The following is an 18,547-nucleotide window of genomic DNA, read 5'->3' on the forward strand; positions in this document are numbered from 1 at the left end:
TCCTTTCAGCTATAGCAACTGTAAGCGAGATGTCATTGTTGCACTGTAGTTGCACTGTTGCACAGATATCAGCCTATTATTTTTATTCACCGCGCCTTTTCAGACATGGTAACTTTTTTAAGAGGCAAGTAATTACAGAGAATTCCTTGACTGACCACCGGAAACCTGTAGAACTATGAACATATGAGTATGAACTTATGATCCTTGATCTTCAACTACTTTTTATGTACGCTAATTGTGCGTCGTTTTAGATAAAAGCGTATGCTAAATGTTTAAAACAGGCGCTTTAGGTGGCAAGATCGACCAGCAAAGGTGTTTTTTTAAAGTTAACTGGTGGTTTTGTGTCATTGTGTGACAAGGTACTCCTGCTTTGTTCGCTAGACGAGGTGTAAATCGCTATAGGCCCTACTTGTCTCTCCGCACACCTATGAATGTGAATTACCCGGTGATCAACAGGATCTGAAGTTTTTTATTTTACTTGCCTCCCGTCCGTACCTTTTCATCGTAACCACATTTTAGATTTGATTTGTAATTCCTCCTCACCACATGCCGGCAGTGTGTGCATGTATTGCGACTACAGAATGTCATATATTTGACGTGGTCCCTTTAACAAGTTGACTCTCTCCAGAGAGAACCCTGTCTCCGCTCACGTGGAGTTCTGACCCGTCCTGTCCGCGTGCTGGCTGACTTGACTGAACGAGCCAGACAGTCAACGACACTCACATCTCAACTGCCAGCTGTGTGGGTCTGGGGCATCCACCGGTTTATTATATTTATTCATACCGAATAGATCAAACTAGCTAGCAAGCAAAGTTGCGATCTAACCAGAGAAGGTGTTGTCATATACGTTGATCCGACCAAATCAAACATTTAGGCGCATATTTCCCCGTACGAAAGCCCTTCTGTACAGTACAGTAAGGGCGAACTTTGGCGAAATACACGTTTGTTTTTGAACAATAACATTTCAAAGCATCAGATCTTGGTGAGATTTTGGACAAGCCAAGATGTCAGAGGAACTGGAGCACATTCTCTCTCAGCTCACTCAACCTGACAATACGATTATTCAGCAGGTAAAATGATCCATCACGCTTTATGGATTTAGGACACTTTCTCGTTAGCTAGCTGATATGGTTTAACTTCCGTCAGCCAGAATGCCTACCAACTGCACTAGTACTGTCACTGTAGCTAGCTAGTACAGCAGTTATGATGGCGGTTAGTCATCGATGTGTGTAGACCTAGCAAGCTAGCTAATGGTAGTGAGTATCACTCTATTATCCTTTTTTCTGTCACCATTCATGCCAGTAATTTAACCAAAAGCTGTTTTGTTTCACCCCCTTTCTAGGCTACGGCGCAGCTGAAACAAGCTTTTAAAGACCCAGCCATCATCCCTGCATTATGTGCTGTCATGACCGGTTCACAGAACCCACAGGTGAATAATCAACTTCCTGTTCAAGTCGACTCTCTCATCCGAACTTGAACATGAGTTTAATAACCGTCTCGACTGTGAAGATGTTTGTGTCTTGCTGACGGTGTGGCTGTCTCCTAACCGTCAGATCCGCCAGTCAGCTGCGGTGATGTTGAGGATGAGGGTGAAAAAGCACTGGAAGAAGATCAGCCCTGATCACAGAGAGAGGTCAGCTTTGATCTTAACATACATGTTTGTGTTGGTTTAGCTATCACTTTAATTAACATGTATGTTGATTTCTGTCCTTTCAAAGTCTGAAGGCAGTGGTGCTGCAGGCTTTCACCCAGGAGACAGAGTAAGACACTGTTCATATTCATATTGAAGTAGTAGACTTCCCAAGTGAAAAGCGATAAGCATAGACAACATCTGACAGTAAACAATGTAGCAGTGGAACACTTCAAACTCTCTTGTCTTAATGTCCGGTCCGTTGGTTTTCCGTTATTTTCAGTTTGATACTTTTATCCAACAGAACTAATGAATAGAGCCCACTGCTCCTTGACTGAGGTCAGTGTGTTGTTTAACCATGTGTTTGTATTGCAGGCACGCTGTGCGCCACTCCCTGTCCCAGCTGAGCGCTGTGCTGGTGAAGCACGAGAGCCCAGACCGCTGGCCTGCCCTGCTGGATCTGCTCAACCAGTCCACCAGCTGCAACAACCCGCATGACAGACAGGTGGCGCACCTCTCCCTCCCTCTGGACGTTCATCACTACATACTTCAGCTCCTAGTGGGGGATCTCCTCAAAGCCCATTGAAGTGTATTGATGGTCAATCTGAGCCTGAGATGAGGTCAACAACATGGCTGCATTGAGATATCAGTGCTGTGAGATGTGGTAGCCAGGCAGACAGACAGACAGACAAACAAACAGGCAGACAGACAAACAAACAGACAAACAGACAGGCAGACGCAGACAGACAGACAGGCAGACAGGCAGGTCACATTAAGGACGTTGGGTTTCTCCTGCCTCCTCTTAGGTGGGCCTCCTGCTCCTCAGTAAAGTGGTGGACTCGAACCCGGAGCCCTTCAAGCCGCACTACCGCCAGCTGCTGCAGCTGTTTGGCACCGTGCTGCAGGACCTGAACAACCCCACCGCCATTTATTACTGCATCCTCACCCTCACCTCCATGACGGCCTACACAGGCACCGAGGAGATGGTGGGTCCCACACCAGCTCAGACCTGGCCTCGCTCTGGACCTATAGGCCAGTCTTCCCTCCCCCCGGTCTGTACTGAGGGGTTGTGTTTGGTCTGTTTCAGAATCTCATGCGCTCCCTTGTTCCCAAACTGATCACTGCTCTCAAACACCTCATCAAGGGTGACCAGGTAGGGTGCCATCCAGTTGTGTCTTCCTGTCAAGAAATACAATTGTATGTTTTTTGCTCCTTATAAGGGATGGTGATGTGTGTGTGTGTGTGTGTGTGTGTGTGTGTGTGTGCGCGTGTGTGGTGCAGGACCAGGCCAGCGAGGCCATGGAGGTGTTGGATGAGCTAATGGAGAGTGAAGTATCCATCATCGTCCCTCACATCAACGACATTGTCCACTTCTGTCTGGAGGTCAGCGTTGTGTCCTGTGCCATGTCTCTGTCACGTGGGTTGTTGGAACGAGGTGGTGCTCATGCTGTGTGTGTGTGTGTTCCAGATGAGTGCTGACACCACTCTCAGTGATTCCCTGCGTGTGAAGGCTCTCTCCTGCATCGCTTTCCTCATTCGGCTCAAAAGCAAGGTAAACAAACCAGTCTCTCCCCACGCCTCTCTCCCCACGCCTCTCTCCCCACGCCTCTCTCCCCACGCCTCTCTCCCCACGCCTCTCTCCCCCCCTCTCTCTCTCCCCACGCCTCTCTCCCCACGCCTCTCTCCCCCCCTCTCTCTCTCCCCACGCCTCTCTCTCTCCCCACGCCTCTCTCCCCCCCTCTCTCTCTCCCCACGCCTCTCTCCCCACGCCTCTCTCCCCCCCTCTCTCTCTCCCCACGCCTCTCTCCCCACGCCTCTCTCCCCACGCCTCTCTCTCTCCCCCCTCCCTCTCTCCCCACGCCTCTCTCCCCACGCCTCTCTCCCCACGCCTCTCTCCCCACGCCTCTCTCCCCACGCCTCTCAGGAGCCGGTAGTGATGCTTCTCTCCTCTCCTCTCAGACTGTGCTGAAGCAGAAGCTGCTGAATCCCATCCTGCAAACAGTGTTTCCTGTGCTGAGCGCAGCGCCCCCTCCTGGCCAGGAGGACCCGGAGGACGAGGAGAACGACGACGAGGACGATGTGGATAACGAGAGTCCCAAACACTTCGCTGCTCAGGTTTTAACTCCACTCTCCCTGTTTACAGAACACTGAAGTCGATTTGAAGACACTTGAGTCACTTGATTTGAAGAGAAATATTTTTATTTTATTTTAATGAAAAAACTTTATATGTGTTTCAGGTGATTGATACCATGGCCCTCCACATGCCACCAGAGAAACTGTTTCAGCAGCTGGTGAGTGGCCGTATAGAAGTTGATCACAATCAATAAGTTGATCTGACCCTTTCACAGAGAACTAGCCTGGTGGATGGAGGAGTAGCTCTGGTGGTGACCTGTGTGTGTGTGTCTGTGCCAGATGCCCCTCACCCAGGCGTGCCTGGCCAGTGACAAGCCGTATGAGAAGAAGGCAGGCCTGATGTGTCTGGCTGTGCTGGCTGAGGGCTGTGCTGACCACATCCGCACCAAGTACGTCTCAAACACCCTACATCCTCTCCTCACCTGTCAGCCCCATGCCCTGAAGCTGACTGTGTGTGTGTGTGTGTGTGTCAGGATGCTGTCGTCCATGCTGCAGACAGTGTGCCAGAGTCTGTCAGACAGTAACCAGGTGGTTCGCAGTGCTGGGCTCTTCGCTCTGGGACAGTTCTCTGAGCACTTGCAGGTCAGGCCCGTACCAGCATACTAGAGGACACCTAGTACACCAGAGGACACCTGGTACACACTAGAGGACATCTAGTACACTAGAGGACACCTAGTACACCAGAGGACACCTGGTACACACTAGAGAACACCTAGTACACCAGAGGACACCTGGTACACACTAGAGGACACCTAGTACACCAGAGGACACCTAGTACACCAGAGGACACCTAGTACACTAGAGGACACCTAGATGTGAGCCTGATGTGCTGATATGCACCTGCCCACCATAGTGAAGTCCTTGTTTGTGAACACTTACTTGGCGATGAAACCTGATTGTGATCTCCCCCCCAGCCGGAGGTGAGTAAGTACTCTGCAGAGCTGATGCCCCTGCTGCTGGGGTACATGTCAGGCCTGAACCAGGCCAAGATCGGACACGTCACCAAGGCCTTCTACGCCCTGGAGAACTTCCTGGAGAACCTGGGTGAGCCATGCTGGTCCACCTCACACACACAACATCCCAGTCACCTGTGTGTGTGTGTGTTCAATCATACCACAAACACTTCGACCTTGCAGTGATCCACCACCTCTATCTGCCCCCTCTATCGGCCCCCTCTATCTGCCCCCTCTATTTGCCCCCTCTATCTGCCCCCTCTATCTGCCCCCTCTATCTGCCCCCTCTATCTGCCCCCTCTATCTGCCCCCTCTATCTGCCCCCTCTATCGGCCCCCTCTATCTGCCCCCTCTATCTGCCCCTGCCAGGGGAGGAGATCCAGCCCTACCTGCCCACCCTGATGGACACCATGCTGTCTGCTCTGAACAATGCTGACAACCTGAAGCTAAAAGAGCTGGCTGTCTCTGCTATAGGAGCCATAGGTACACCTAGACACACTGAGCTGTCTCTGCTATAGGAGCCATAGGTACACCTAGACACACTGAGCTGTCTCTGCTATAGGAGCCATAGGTACACCTAGACACACTGAGCTGTCTCTGCTATAGGAGCCATAGGTACACCTAGACACACTGAGCTGTCTCTGCTATAGGAGCCATAGGTACACCTAGACACACTGAGCTGTCTCTGCTATAGGAACCATAGGTACACCTAGACACACTGAGCTGTCTCTGCTATAGGAGCCATAGGTACACCTAGACACACTGAGCTTGATCCTAGCCTCAGTACAGCTGTCAATAGAGATGATCAGGCTGACTCTAGGATTAGGCACAACGGATGTCCAGGAAGCTGGTAGCGTGTGTGCGTTGACCCTGTGTGTGTGTGTGTGTGTGGTCCTCAGCTAACGCTGCTAAGGAGCTGCTGGTGCCCTACTTCCTGCCTGTCATCGACAGTCTGAAGGGCTTCCTGACTAACACCCGGGACGAGATGCGCTCTCTGCAGACCCAGGCCCTGGGTGAGACCCTGACCTCTGACCTCCCCTGACCTCTGACCCTGTGCTCCTCTGACCTCTGACCTTGTCCCCCCTGAACTCTGTCCCTGTCCTCCAAAGTCTAAATACGTCATATGTCAGGACTTGCTATCTCAGCGCTAGATCATTTGACTGCAGATCAAGAGATTGCAGGTTCAAATCTTCCCATGTATGTAGCTTTGGGTAAAAGTGTCTGCTAAATGAAGTCCTTCTGGTTCCTGTTGTGCGTGTTACTGCTGCTGCTGTGTGTGGCTGGCAGACACCCTGTCGGTGCTGGCTCGCACCGTGGGCCACGACGTGTTCAGCTCCCTGGCTGCAGAGTGCGTCCAGCTGGGCCTCAACCTCATCGACGCCGTGGACGACCCAGACCTGCGACGCTGCACGTACGTGTGTGTGTCAGTGTGTGTGACAGTGTGTGTTCCCTGGTCAGGGCTGTATGGAGTTAGATTAGTTTCATAATTCAAACAAACAAACGCAACACGATTCAAACAAACTTAACACGATCCAAACAAACGTAACACGATTCATACAAACATAACACGATTCAAACAAACAAACGTAACACGATTCACAAATGTATTTCGTGATTCACAAATGTAACGCGATTCACAAATAAATGACCCTATTACATTCGTTTGCAACCTGACAAACACAAGTTACAAATCCCTGCATTCGTTGGTGTGAATCCTTGCATTCGTTCGTGTGGATTTTTGGAACTTTCCTGACGCGCTTTGATCCACAAATGCATTTTTTCTAAAAGATATCCTCAGCAGCCTATCAGGTCGTCTCTTCCAATTTTAGCCAATCACCGGAGAATGTCTAATATGGGTAGACGGGCTCTGCGTTAGCCTAGGAAACACGGAAAATGACTACACATGAATCCTGCCATTCTCAACAATATTTAATCAGGTATGATCATCGGTTTAATAAGATTAACAAGCAATATTTCACCTACATGCAACCAGACGACATTGCTCATGATCTGAAGGAGACGATGTCCGTCATAATGGCAGGTTGTTGAAGTCCACATAGACACGTTAATGTGATTGGCTAAAATTGGAAGAGACGACCTGATAGGCTGCTGAGGATATCTTTTAGAAAAAATGCATTTGTGGATCAAAGCGCGTCAGGAAAGTTCCAAAAATCCACACGAACGAATGCAAGGATTCACACCAACGAATGCAGGGATTTGTAACTTGTGTTTGTCAGGTTGCAAACGAATGTAATAGGGTCATTTATTTGTGAATCGCGTTACAATTGTGAATCACGAAATACATTTGTGAATCGTGTTACGTTTGTTTGAATCGTGTTACGTTTGTTTGTTTGAATCGTGTTATGTTTGTATGAATCGTGTTACGTTTGTTTGGATCGTGTTAAATTTGTTTGAATCGTGTTGCGTTTGTTTGTTTGAATTATGAAACTAATCTAACTCCATAGGGCTGACAGTGTGTGTGACAGTGTGTGTTCCCTGGTCATGGCTGACAGTGTGTGTGTCAGTGTGTGTTCCCTGGTCAGGGCTGACAGTGTGTGTGTCAGTGTGTGTTCCCTGGTCAGGGCTGACAGTGTGTGTTCCCTGGTCAGGGCTGACAGTGTGTGTGACAGTGTGTGTTCCCTGGTCAGGGCTGACAGTGTGTGTTCCCTGGTCAGGGCTGACAGTGTGTGTTCCCTGGTCAGGGCTGACAGTGTGTGTGACAGTGTGTGTTCCCTGGTCATGGCTGACAGTGTTCTCTCTGGGTGCAGGTACAGCCTGTTCTCTGCTGTGTCCAGTGTCAGTCCAGCCTGCCTCAGCCCCCACCTCACCACCATCACCACCACCATGCTGCTGTCTCTCAGGTCCACCGAGGGAGTCACGGTCAGCCTCACACTCACAGATACACACACACTCACAGATACACACACACTCACAGATACACACTCACACTCTGGTGTCCTGCCAGGCTCACCTGGAGGAAGAGAAGCAGTTTGTCCTGCTGGACGATGATGATGATGATGAAGAGGGGGACGCCATCTTGGAGGATGAAGTGGAGACAGATGGACGAGACGTGTCAGGGTACACACACACACACGCTACAGACACAACCCTCTCTAGTTGTGGTGTACACAGTGCAGTGTTTCCTCTAGGTGCCCCCATGGCATCAGAAACAGGGCTGTACTAAAGGCCGTGTATCAGCAGTGATTGTTAGAGTGCATGTCGGAGAATAGCACGGACTAACGCTTCACACCGCAGTTGAGATTGCGTGTGTGCGTCCTTGAGAACTGTAAGTCGTATAACATATGTTGTCAGTGAGTCCATTTAAGCCTGTTATTGTATTAGTCTATAGTTCTTGCACATTTAAATCAAGTTAACTGGTGTTTTTTGTTGTTTGTATTCTTCCCCTGCTAGCTAAATTGCAAGTCTGTTGATTCGTTAGCGATTGCTGCCCTTGCTCACGTTTGTATTTTAGGTGCATTATTATGCTGAAGTAGTTTTAATTAATAAATAGTGGGTTTATTGTTATTATTTTCTACAGAATGCTTAGCCTATCAAGATCAAATGAAGCAGACAGTGTACTTGCTTTCGAGTGGCCTACCTGAATCGATAGGCTAGGCTACTGACCATTTACAAGAAGTTGTTACGCCAATTATTAATTGGCAGCATTTATGTCATTTAGAACATACTTGAGTGGAAGGTGTCTTTAAGTAGCCTAACCTTATTGCTTTAGGGGAAATAGGACGAAAATATGTGCAATATTACATTAGGTATTAGACTATGACATTAACCTGCTCCGAAATATAGGGTTAGGACTTAGTTTCGTCTGGGCGGGGGTTGTTCGGACAGAGCTGCCCCCCCACTGCTAAAGAGAATCCCAAAGGAAACTCTGCTGTGGTTGTGCTGTGTGTTAGCTTCAGTGTGGAGAACGCCTACATCGATGAGAAGGAGGATGCCTGCGATGCCCTGGGAGAGATGGCCTTCAACACAGGGTACACACTCAGCACACACACTCAGCACACACACTCAGCACACACACACAGGGTTGCAGGTCTTAGTCCTGGTGTGTCTCCTCAGATGTTCCTTCCAGCCCTTCCTGGAGTCCAGCTTCCAGCAGGTGTTCCAGCTGCGGGATGTGAGTGTTCCTGGGGGTGCGGCCTCAAGCGTGTGTTAGGGTACAAGTGGTGTGTGTGTGTTGTTGAATCATGTGCCCCACTACCCTGAGCGTGCTGTCCCCTCAGTTCCCCCTCTACCCTGAGCGTGCTGTCCCCTCTACCCTGAGCGTGCTGTCCCCTCTACCCTGAGCGTGCTGTCCCCTCTACCCTGAGCGTGCTGTCCCCTCTACCCTGAGCGTGCTGTCCCCTTTACCCTGAGCGTGCTGTCCCCTCAGTTCCCCCTCTACCCTGAGCGTGCTGTCCCCTCTACCCTGAGCGTGCTGTCCCCTCTACCCTGAGCGTGCTGTCCCCTCTACCCTGAGCGTGCTGTCCCCTCTACCCTGAGTGTGCTGTCCCCTTTACCCTGAGCGTGCTGTCCCCTCAGTTCCCCCACGAGGACGTGCGCAGGGCAGCCTACGGGGCCATGGGACAGTTCTGCAAAGCTCAGCACAAAGTCTGGCAGGAGAATCCTACTGAGGCCAACCAGCAGGGTAGTTATCTCTCTGTCACTGTCTCTCTGTCTCTCTCTCTCTCTCTCTCTCTGTCTCTCTCTCTCTCTCTCTCTCTCTCTCTCTCTGGCTCTCTCTCTCTGTGTCTCTGTCTGTCTCTCTCTGTCTCTCTGTGTTTCTCTCTCTCTCTGTCTCTCTCTGTCTCTGTCTCTCTGTCTCTGTCTCTCTCTCTCTGTCTCTCTCTCTCTGTCTCTCTGTGTCTCTGTCTTTCTCTCTGTCTCTCTCTGTCACTCTGTGTTTCTCTTTCTCTCTCTCTCTCTCTCTCTCTCTCTCTCTCTCTCTCTCTCTCTCTCTCTCTCTCTCTCTCTCTCTCTCTCTCTCTCTCTGTCTCTGTCTCTGTCTCTGTCTCTGTCTCTGTCTCTCTCTCTCTCTCTCTGTCTTTCTCCACACACACACTGTTCATGACAATGGAGTATTTAACTCCTGAGCAAGAGGTCGCAGGTTCAATTCCCCCCTGTCCTGTACCTGTCCTTGGATAGCAGCGTGTGCTAAATCAAGCCCTCCTTCCTGTGCTGACCCCCAGCCCTGCAGAAGCTGCTGGAGGTGGCTCTGCCCAGCTTCCTGGAGGCGGTGCATGCGGAGCGCGAGCGGCAGGTGGTGATGGGCGTGCTGGAGGCCATGAACGGTGTTCTGAAGGCCTGCCAGGGGGAGGCGCTGCGGAGCCCTGGGAGGCTGCAGGAGATCAGCCATGCCATCAGAGACGTGCTGAAGAAGAGGGTGAGACACACACACACACACTGTCTGGCCCACACTCTGGACACACACTGGACACACTGTCTGAGCGTTCCCCTCCATCCCTGCTCTCAACCCTGGTGTGTGTGTGTGTGTGTTCGCTCCAGACCACCTGTCAGGATGGAGGAGGAGGAGATGAAGCTGATGATGACGAGCAGCAGGTGGGACCTCCGCTTTCTCTCCACACACACAGTCACACACACACTGATAGACATAAAGGTACTACACACACACGTACAGACGCGGTAGCTGTGTGTGTGTGTGTGTTTCAGGCCGAGTATGACGCCATGCTGCAGGAGTTTGCAGGCGAGGGCATCCCCCTGCTGGCATCAGCCGCTCCAGCAGAGCTCTTCTGGCCCTTCCTCAACGAGCTGCTGCCCCTCATCACCAACAAGGCCGTGAGTCTCCTCGTCACCATGGAGATGGGGTGGGTGGAAGGGAGAAGGAGATGTTTGGGTGGTTTTTGGACTGTTTGGAGATGGTATTGAGTCTTTGATGGTGATGAGGAGGAGGAGGATGATGATGGTGATGATGCCCGTGCAGCACTCTGGTGTTGAGGTCTCAGGTGTGTTCTCCCTGCAGAAGAGCTCGTGCACGGTGGCAGACCGCTCCTTCTCTCTGGGCACGCTCGGAGAGACCCTGCAGGCCCTGGGGGGCGTGGCCGGGGGCCAGGCTGTGGCTGGGCGGCTGGCCAATCGTCTGCTGCCGGTCCTGGTGGGCGGGGTGAGGGACAGCGATCCTGAGGTGCGCAACAACAGCGTGTTTGGACTGGGAGCCCTGGCCCAGGCTGCAGGACCCCTCGTCACACAGTATCCTGTGGGTTAGGGTGTGTGAGAGTGGGGTAGAGGGAGGTGTGTGTGAGTGTGTGTGAGTGGGGTACAGGGAGGTGTGTGTGTGTGTGTGTGTGAGTGGGGTACAGGGAGGTGTGTCTGTGAGTGGGGTACAGGGAGGTGTGTGTGTGTGGGGTACAGGGAGGTGTGTGGGGTATAGGGAGGTGTGTGTGGGGTATAGGGAGGTGTGTGTGGGGTATAGGGAGGTGTGTGTGGGGTATAGGGAGGTGTGTGTGGGGTATAGGGAGGTGTGTGTGGGGTATAGGGAGGTGTGTGTGTGTGCTGGGTACAGGGAGGTGTGTGGGGTACAGGGAGGTGTGTGGGGTATAGGGAGGTGTGTGTGGGGTATAGGGAGGTGTGTGTGGGGTATAGGGAGGTGTGTGTGGGGTATAGGGAGGTGTGTGTGGGGTACAGGGAGGTGTGTGTGGGGTATAGGGAGGTGTGTGTGGGGTATAGGGAGGTGTGTGTGTGTGCTGGGTACAGGGAGGTGTGTGGGGTACAGGGAGGTGTGTGGGGTATAGGGAGGTGTGTGTGGGGTATAGGGAGGTGTGTGGGGTATAGGGAGGTGTGTGTGGGGTATAGGGAGGTGTGTGTGGGGTATAGGGAGGTGTGTGGGGTATAGGGAGGTGTGTGGGGTATAGGGAGGTGTGTGTGGGGTATAGGGAGGTGTGTGTGTGTGCTGGGTACAGGGATGTGTGTGTGTCCTACATGTGTGTTCCTCAGCCAGTCTCAGAGACTACCCCATGATGCTGTCTCTGTTCTCCAACCTGCTGGCTAAGGAGGCAGACCGCAGGGTCATCGACAACCTGTGTGCTGCCCTCTGCAGGATGATCCTGAGCAACCGGGAGGTCATTCCTCTGGAGCAGGTACACACCCCTGACCTCTGACCCTGACTCCTAGCTCAGCCTGCGTCTCTGCTGAACGTGTGTGTGTGTGTGTGTGTGTGTGTGCAGGTCGTTCCTGCGCTGGTGGGCCGTCTGCCCCTGAAGGAAGACCTGGAGGAGAACAAGACAGTGTACAGCTGCCTGGCCATGCTGTACACCCACAGCCCCGCACTGGTACGCCCCCTCCCCCCCTGCTCCCCTCCCCCCTGCTCCCCTCCCCCCTGCTCCCCTCCCCCCTGCTCCCCTCCCCCCTGCTCCCCCTCAGCCACGCTGCTGTCCCCTGCCTCTCCCCTGCCTCACCCTGCCTCACCCCTGCCTCTCGTTTCCTCAGATCGTGAGCCAGTTGAAGGCCATAGTAGCGGCCTCCAGCCAGGTCCTGGGAACCAAGCAGCTGGACGCAGGTCAGTTCACCTCCGACCCCGGTCACCATGGCAACTATGACATCTAGTTTGGGGATTTCTATACGTACTGTGATGCTGTGCATTTACATTTCATATGGATTATAAAGTCTGTGTACTGTGTATCTGTGTTGTGTACACGGTCCTAATGAGTGTTCAGTAGTGAGTGTTGCTGGTGTGTGTCCTGGTCAGTGTTCAGTAGTGAGTGTTGCTGGTGTGTGTCCTGGTCAGTGTTCAGTAGTGAGTGTTGCTGGTGTGTGTCCTGGTCAGTGTTCAGTAGTGAGTGTTGCTGGTGTGTGTCCTGGTCAGTGTTCAGTAGTGAGTGTTGCTGGTGTGTGTCCTGGTCAGTGTTCAGTAGTGAGTGTTGCTGGTGTGTGTCCTGGTCAGTGTTCAGTAGTGAGTGTTGCTGGTGTGTGTCCTGGTCAGTGTTCAGTAGTGAGTGTTGCTGGTGTGTGTCCTGGTCAGTGTTCAGTAGTGAGTGTTGCTGGTGTGTGTCCTGGTCAGTGTTCAGTAGTGAGTGTTGCTGGTGTGTGTCCTGGTCAGTGTTCAGTAGTGAGTGTTGCTGGTGTGTCCTGGTCAGTGTTCAGTAGTGAGTGTTGCTGGTGTGTGTCCTGGTCAGTGTTCAGTAGTGAGTGTTGCTGGTGTGTGTCCTGGTCAGTGTTCAGTAGTGAGTGTTGCTGGTGTGTGTCCTGGTCAGTGTTCAGTAGTGAGTGTTGCTGGTGTGTGTCCTGGTCAGTGTTCAGTAGTGAGTGTTGCTGGTGTGTGTCCTGGTCAGTGTTCAGTAGTGAGTGTTGCTGGTGTGTGTCCTGGTCAGTGTTCAGTAGTGAGTGTTGCTGGTGTGTGTCCTGGTCAGTGTTCAGTAGTGAGTGTTGCTGGTGTGTGTCCTGGTCAGTGTTCAGTAGTGAGTGTTGCTGGTGTGTGTCCTGGTCAGTGTTCAGTAGTGAGTGTTGCTGGTGTGTGTCCTGGTCAGTGTTCAGTAGTGAGTGTTGCTGGTGTGTGTCCTGGTCAGTGTTCAGTAGTGAGTGTTGCTGGTGTGTGTCCTGGTCAGTGTTCAGTAGTGAGTGTTGCTGGTGTGTGTCCTGGTCAGTGTTCAGTAGTGAGTGTTGCTGGTGTGTGTCCTGGTCAGTGTTCAGTAGTGAGTGTTGCTGGTGTGTCCTGGTCAGTGTTCAGTAGTGAGTGTTGCTGGTGTGTGTCCTGGTCAGTGTTCAGTAGTGAGTGTTGCTGGTGTGTGTCCTGGTCAGTGTTCAGTAGTGAGTGTTGCTGGTGTGTGTCCTGGTCAGTGTTCAGTAGTGAGTGTTGCTGGTGTGTGTCCTGGTCAGTGTTCAGTAGTGAGTGTTGCTGGTGTGTGTCCTGGTCAGTGTTCAGTAGTGAGTGTTGCTGGTGTGTGTCCTGGTCAGTGTTCAGTAGTGAGTGTTGCTGGTGTGTGTCCTGGTCAGTGTTCAGTAGTGAGTGTTGCTGGTGTGTGTCCTGGTCAGTGTTCAGTAGTGAGTGTTGCTGGTGTGTGTCCTGGTCAGTGTTCAGTAGTGAGTGTTGCTGGTGTGTGTCCTGGTCAGTGTTCAGTAGTGAGTGTTGCTGGTGTGTGTCCTGGTCAGTGTTCAGTAGTGAGTGTTGCTGGTGTGTGTCCTGGTCAGTGTTCAGTAGTGAGTGTTGCTGGTGTGTGTCCTGGTCAGTGTTCAGTAGTGAGTGTTGCTGGTGTGTGTCCTGGTCAGTGTTCAGTAGTGAGTGTTGCTGGTGTGTGTCCTGGTCAGTGTTCAGTAGTGAGTGTTGCTGGTGTGTGTCCTGGTCAGTGTTCAGTAGTGAGTGTTGCTGGTGTGTCCTGCAGAAAGCCAGGCCACCCTGGTCGTGATGCTGCGTGACGTCGCCCAGCGCCACGCTGCCGAACTCCAGGGCGCCATGACATCACTTCCTGCCGAGCAGAAGACACGGGTGACAGCAGCCATGGCACAGTCATAGCACAGACACTCTTCCACTCCTCCGTAAAAGCCAGAATACATCAAACACACTTCAAAAAGAGGGACAGGGGTGACAACATTGACATTTGGCCAAATTCCTGCAAACTCCAAAAGCACTGCAAAATTCGAATTTATCAACTTGTAATATGAGCTTTTTAATTTATACTGTCTGTTTTCTGTGTGAAGTATTATTTTAACAAGACATTTGGTTTCATGACCAACCTGTATTGTATTTGTCTGTTTATTTTAATTTCTGGTCTGTTTCTTGCTGTCCCCCTTTGCTGACCGAAAGATTGATCTCTATTCACTGCTGTCCCTTTGGTCAAACTAATGTGATTAACATCTGGCTTTGTTGAAGTGTGAAGCAATGAACTGAAACTCATAAATGCCTTTTTCTCAGACTTGTCAGTGCCCTTTTCATTTCCTGTCAGGCTCCCAGCCCTGTACATAAGCTACCTTCTAAACTCTAATGCCTGCCTATTCAGGGGGTCTGAACCAGGGTTAGGGTTAGACCAGGGCTGCAACAATGCCCTCATCTGAACTCCTGTGTGGGCACTTTCACCAGAGGCTCCCTAAGCCCAGGCACAGGGAAAACAGGGACAGAACTCAATGGGGAAAAAGCCTTTATTTTTATGGTCAGTCTCAATGGGCATAGCAGTTCACTCTGTACTCATTGCCTTTAAAGCTTTTGCCAAGCTTCAAAACAGTTACAAATATGTCTGATGTAGTTATTAATTATTTTGTTCTTTCATGTTACCAGCAGACTACCACCTTAGTCACCTCCACATTCTGCCATGCTACCAGCACTTCTTTTGTTAGAAGATGCAAATTACCGCCATCAATTTCATTGGTGTTAAAAATGTACTAAAACAATATACAGTAAACAGTTTACACAGATAATTATTTTTAAAGAAAAGAACAACTATAGTCAAGGCCTCAGAACACTCAGCTGAGGGAGAGTAGCTGGAAGCAGTCTGCCAAGCCGTAGCCTGAGAAGAACAGGTGTAACTCTGGGTTTAACCACGTTCAGATGTGATCGCTCAGCTGGCCAAGATGGCGAGCCGTCTCCCGGCTCCATCACACCTCCCGGCTCCATCACAGCTCCCGGCTCCATCACACCTCCCGGCTCCATCACACCTCCCGGCTCCATCACAGCTCCCGGCTCCATCACACCTCCCGGCTTCATCACACCTCCCGGGCCGCATCTGATTCTGGCTGTTGATTTTCGACCTCCAGAGCCATGGTCATCTCGATAGGCTGGAGCCCGTTCTCCTCTGAAACAGATCCACAGGTAGGAACATCAGCACACGACGATCCCCCCATGACTACACTAAGCTGAATTTTCCGCGCGGAAAATTAAGAAATAGATGTATTTTTATTATTTTCCGCGAGGCCTGGCCCTTTTTACATGGTAATAAATCTATGAAAAGTATTATATATTTTGCTGTAAATAATGAAGGAAGCAATAAATCGATTATTTCCCAAACCCTCGAGAGCTGTTTCCATGGAGATTTAACGTTTCTAACGATTTTAACGTTGCTTTTCTATTTGAAGATACAACAGTGATAGTAAGTTGATAGATTCAAGCTTGAAATAGTAAGTAAGATAGTTGACAGTGTTTATAAAATAAATAAACAAAGACAGCAAAACTGATTCATCTTCAATGCGTCCAGTGTAGCCGGCTAAATAAAAGATCCGCTCCGTGAACGTTCTATTTACGCACAGCAGAATTTCCGCGCTTGTGGTTAACTAGCAGGTGGTCCTAACCAGCAGCTTGATAGTGGCAGAAATGTGAAGTACAAATTTATTTTCTAAAAAAGTTTCGAAAAGTTGAAAAAAAATATGAGCGGAACCAAGTTTAGAAAAATGGTCCGTTATGGATGAGTAGTATAATTTGAATGAGATGACCTCTAGTCCAATGAAACAACAAACGTCCCCATCGTGCTGACGTCGTCTCAGACTGAGGCTGTTCTAACAAGTCCTCAGCCTAGCTGGGTGGTTTAGACTGAGGCTGTTCTACCAAGTCCTCAGCCTAGCTGGGTGGTGGCTTGGGATTTACACAAGGAGTTATTATTAGTTGCTAGTGATGCCAGTGTGAGCTCATCTCTGCAGCGCTGTGCTGGTGGCATGGCGGGCCACACCTGCAGAGATCCTCAGCTCCCTGACAGCTGGGTGCGTTCGACCAGGGCAGGCAGGCACCTGGAGTGTCCCTGGCATGTTTGAGAACACACCTTGATCTCTCTACTGTCCTCAGTCGCTGGCAACTGGTGTGGAAACATCTCAGGCTGTTTCTCAGTGTTGACAATTTCCAGATGTGTGTGGTTCAGACCCAGCCCATGATAATGAAGAATTATAGTGTAATAATAAATACACTATTGTGAACGTACCTGTGTGTGTGTGTATCCAGGGCAGGATGTCCACTCTGGTGCGGCAGAAGGAGCGGTCGGTGTGGGACTCGGTGCTGTACAGAACCTGCTGGGTCTGCTTGTCTCCTGGGTTCTGGGCCGTCACACGCACCTCCAGGATGGTCACCTCTCTCTCCTTCAGCTTCCCTGCCTTGTTCTTCACCTGTGTCTTCTTGGTGTCAACCCACACCACCTTCTCCTTCACCGCCGACCTGACACACACAAACACACAAGTTCGTTTTTCCTATCCTAGTGGATGTAATTCTAACCCTAACTCCGAAAACGCCCTGAAAAAAGCTTTTGATGTTATGAGACCCAGTAAAAGGGCCCCACAAGGTCATGACCACACACACACACACACACAAAGCGGCCATGGTCAGCTGCTTACTCCTGGATGCCCAGGTCGGCCAGGGTGGTGTCCAGGAAGGGGAAGGGCTGGTCAGCTGACAGCACCTCGATGGGCAGGGGGACAGACAAGGGGACGTTCCACTCCAGGTGGGAGCGGGCCTGGCTAGTCTCAGGGAGGGGGGACCCTGAGGGGCTGTCTGGCACCCCGTCACTCTGCTTCTCCACAGCCCGGCTCTCCTGGGGCTCTGACACGGTTGTCTCTTCACCTGCCATATGGACAGAAGCACTGGATCGCTGTCTCAGAAGCACTGGATCCCTGTTTCAGAAGCACTGGATCCCTGTTTCAGAAGCACTGGATCGCTGTCTCAGATCAGATGTTTCTCACAGCCTCTCCTACCTGTCTTCTATTGTACGTATCTCCGTTACCGAAGGTGTATTTGTCTGTTGGGTTCTTGGTATAAGTCCAGCGATCAGGTTCTGCTGCCAGGGTTGTGTTGTAGTTTGAAGGCGCTGTGTTTAGTCCCCAGGATGGTCTAGGGACGAGGCTGGAGCTGCTCTGGTGCGGAGGACGAGAGCACTGTGGGTCAACATGCACACAGCTCTTCCTCATGGCTCTTTAAACCCTCCGTGTGAATGTGTGTAATGTGTCACTCCGGTGTGAACTTTATTATATTGTCAAGGGGTGATGGACGGACATGTTGTTTTAATGGGTTGAGGATTCTCCTTTCTGTCTCTGTGTGAGAGTGTGTGACTGTGTGTAAAAACTGTCTCTGTGTGTATGTGAATGTCATCGTGTGAGAATGTGTGTTTCAAAAAGGGGGTCCTGTCCTTATCCTAGTGTGATGTCATCAGTGGAGTCTTGTAATACGCTAGTAAATACATGATGTCATTCACCACTTTCATCATTTGGAGAAAAACAAATCTAATTTAGGTTGTGATGCACCTAGTTTAATGCATGTGATTAATCAATTGATTTATTTCCAGTGTCTTAAAGGTTGCAGTTCTCATTATTTAAATTATAAATTGCCATGTATACTAGAAGAACAATGTTGTGTGGTTGTATGACAGCATTTGTTTAGAAATGCAAATCTGGCTCCACCAGACGCTGAGCTGATGACAACACTACAAGGGGTCAAAGAGACACTTTCATAATATGTCTTTGTAGAATTTCACATTTGGTAGATTTATGAACCTTAATAATCTATCAGTTCTGATTTGTGATATAGCTTCATGTCTTTGTCTGAACTCATACATATTTAGACCCTTGCTGATTATTCAAGTAGACGACCATCTTCAGTGCCCCCTCCCTTCTCTGTCTCTCTCTCTCCCTCACACACTCTCTCTCCCTCACACACACACTCTCTCTCCCTCACACACACACACTCTCTCTCCCTCACACACTCTCTCTCCCTCACACACACTCTCTCTCCCTCACACACACACACTCTCTCCTCATTTGACAGCTGGGTTGGGGGGGACTCGCTGATTTACGTGGATTTTTGCAATGTGGTGTCACATTTTTTGCGTTTGAAATATGTGTTCATCCAATAACACATTAAAGTCCATGCAGCATCTATCAACTTGTGTGCCATTCCATGACTTGGGTGGGTGTGTGTAGATGG

The 18,547-nt window shown here is 50.5% G+C and overlaps 2 protein-coding genes across 3 annotated transcripts; one reads left to right on the forward strand and one right to left on the reverse strand.

Moving 5' to 3' along the window:
* Positions 1-639: 639 nt before the first annotated feature.
* On the forward strand, positions 640-14,573 carry ipo4 (importin 4). 2 transcript variants are annotated; one of them, XR_006956413.1, is made up of 30 exons: positions 640-1,070; positions 1,343-1,429; positions 1,554-1,633; positions 1,719-1,760; positions 2,006-2,135; positions 2,437-2,616; positions 2,718-2,783; positions 2,912-3,013; positions 3,099-3,182; positions 3,590-3,745; positions 3,868-3,921; positions 4,043-4,152; positions 4,237-4,345; positions 4,678-4,807; positions 5,086-5,199; positions 5,616-5,729; positions 6,004-6,127; positions 7,485-7,596; positions 7,682-7,794; positions 8,628-8,705; positions 8,791-8,848; positions 9,253-9,358; positions 9,900-10,093; positions 10,216-10,269; positions 10,381-10,535; positions 10,691-10,917; positions 11,672-11,804; positions 11,892-11,996; positions 12,154-12,223; positions 14,043-14,573. XR_006956413.1 is itself a non-coding variant. In XM_047024439.1 (30 exons), exons 1-30 carry the CDS (start codon positions 1,005-1,007, stop codon positions 14,171-14,173), a joined length of 3,255 nt encoding a protein of 1,084 aa, XP_046880395.1. In that variant the 5' UTR covers positions 640-1,004; the 3' UTR covers positions 14,174-14,573. The 2 variants fall into 2 exon arrangements, 1 of the variants encoding a protein (XP_046880395.1); XM_047024439.1 differs by having other exon boundaries at positions 10,381-10,506.
* Positions 14,574-14,587: 14 nt separating this feature from the next.
* On the reverse strand, positions 14,588-17,198 carry si:ch211-196f5.2 (uncharacterized protein LOC556372 homolog). Its single transcript, XM_047024161.1, has 3 exons — positions 16,966-17,198; positions 16,560-16,789; positions 14,588-15,446 (listed from the first exon to the last, which is right to left on the reverse strand). Exons 1-3 carry the CDS (start codon positions 17,196-17,198, stop codon positions 15,358-15,360), a joined length of 552 nt encoding a protein of 183 aa, XP_046880117.1. The 3' UTR covers positions 14,588-15,357.
* Between the last annotated feature and the right edge of the window lie 1,349 nt (positions 17,199-18,547).

This window comes from Hypomesus transpacificus, chromosome 8 (assembly GCF_021917145.1).
Source record: "Hypomesus transpacificus isolate Combined female chromosome 8, fHypTra1, whole genome shotgun sequence".
In the NCBI taxonomy this organism is placed as follows: domain Eukaryota; kingdom Metazoa; phylum Chordata; class Actinopteri; order Osmeriformes; family Osmeridae; genus Hypomesus; species Hypomesus transpacificus.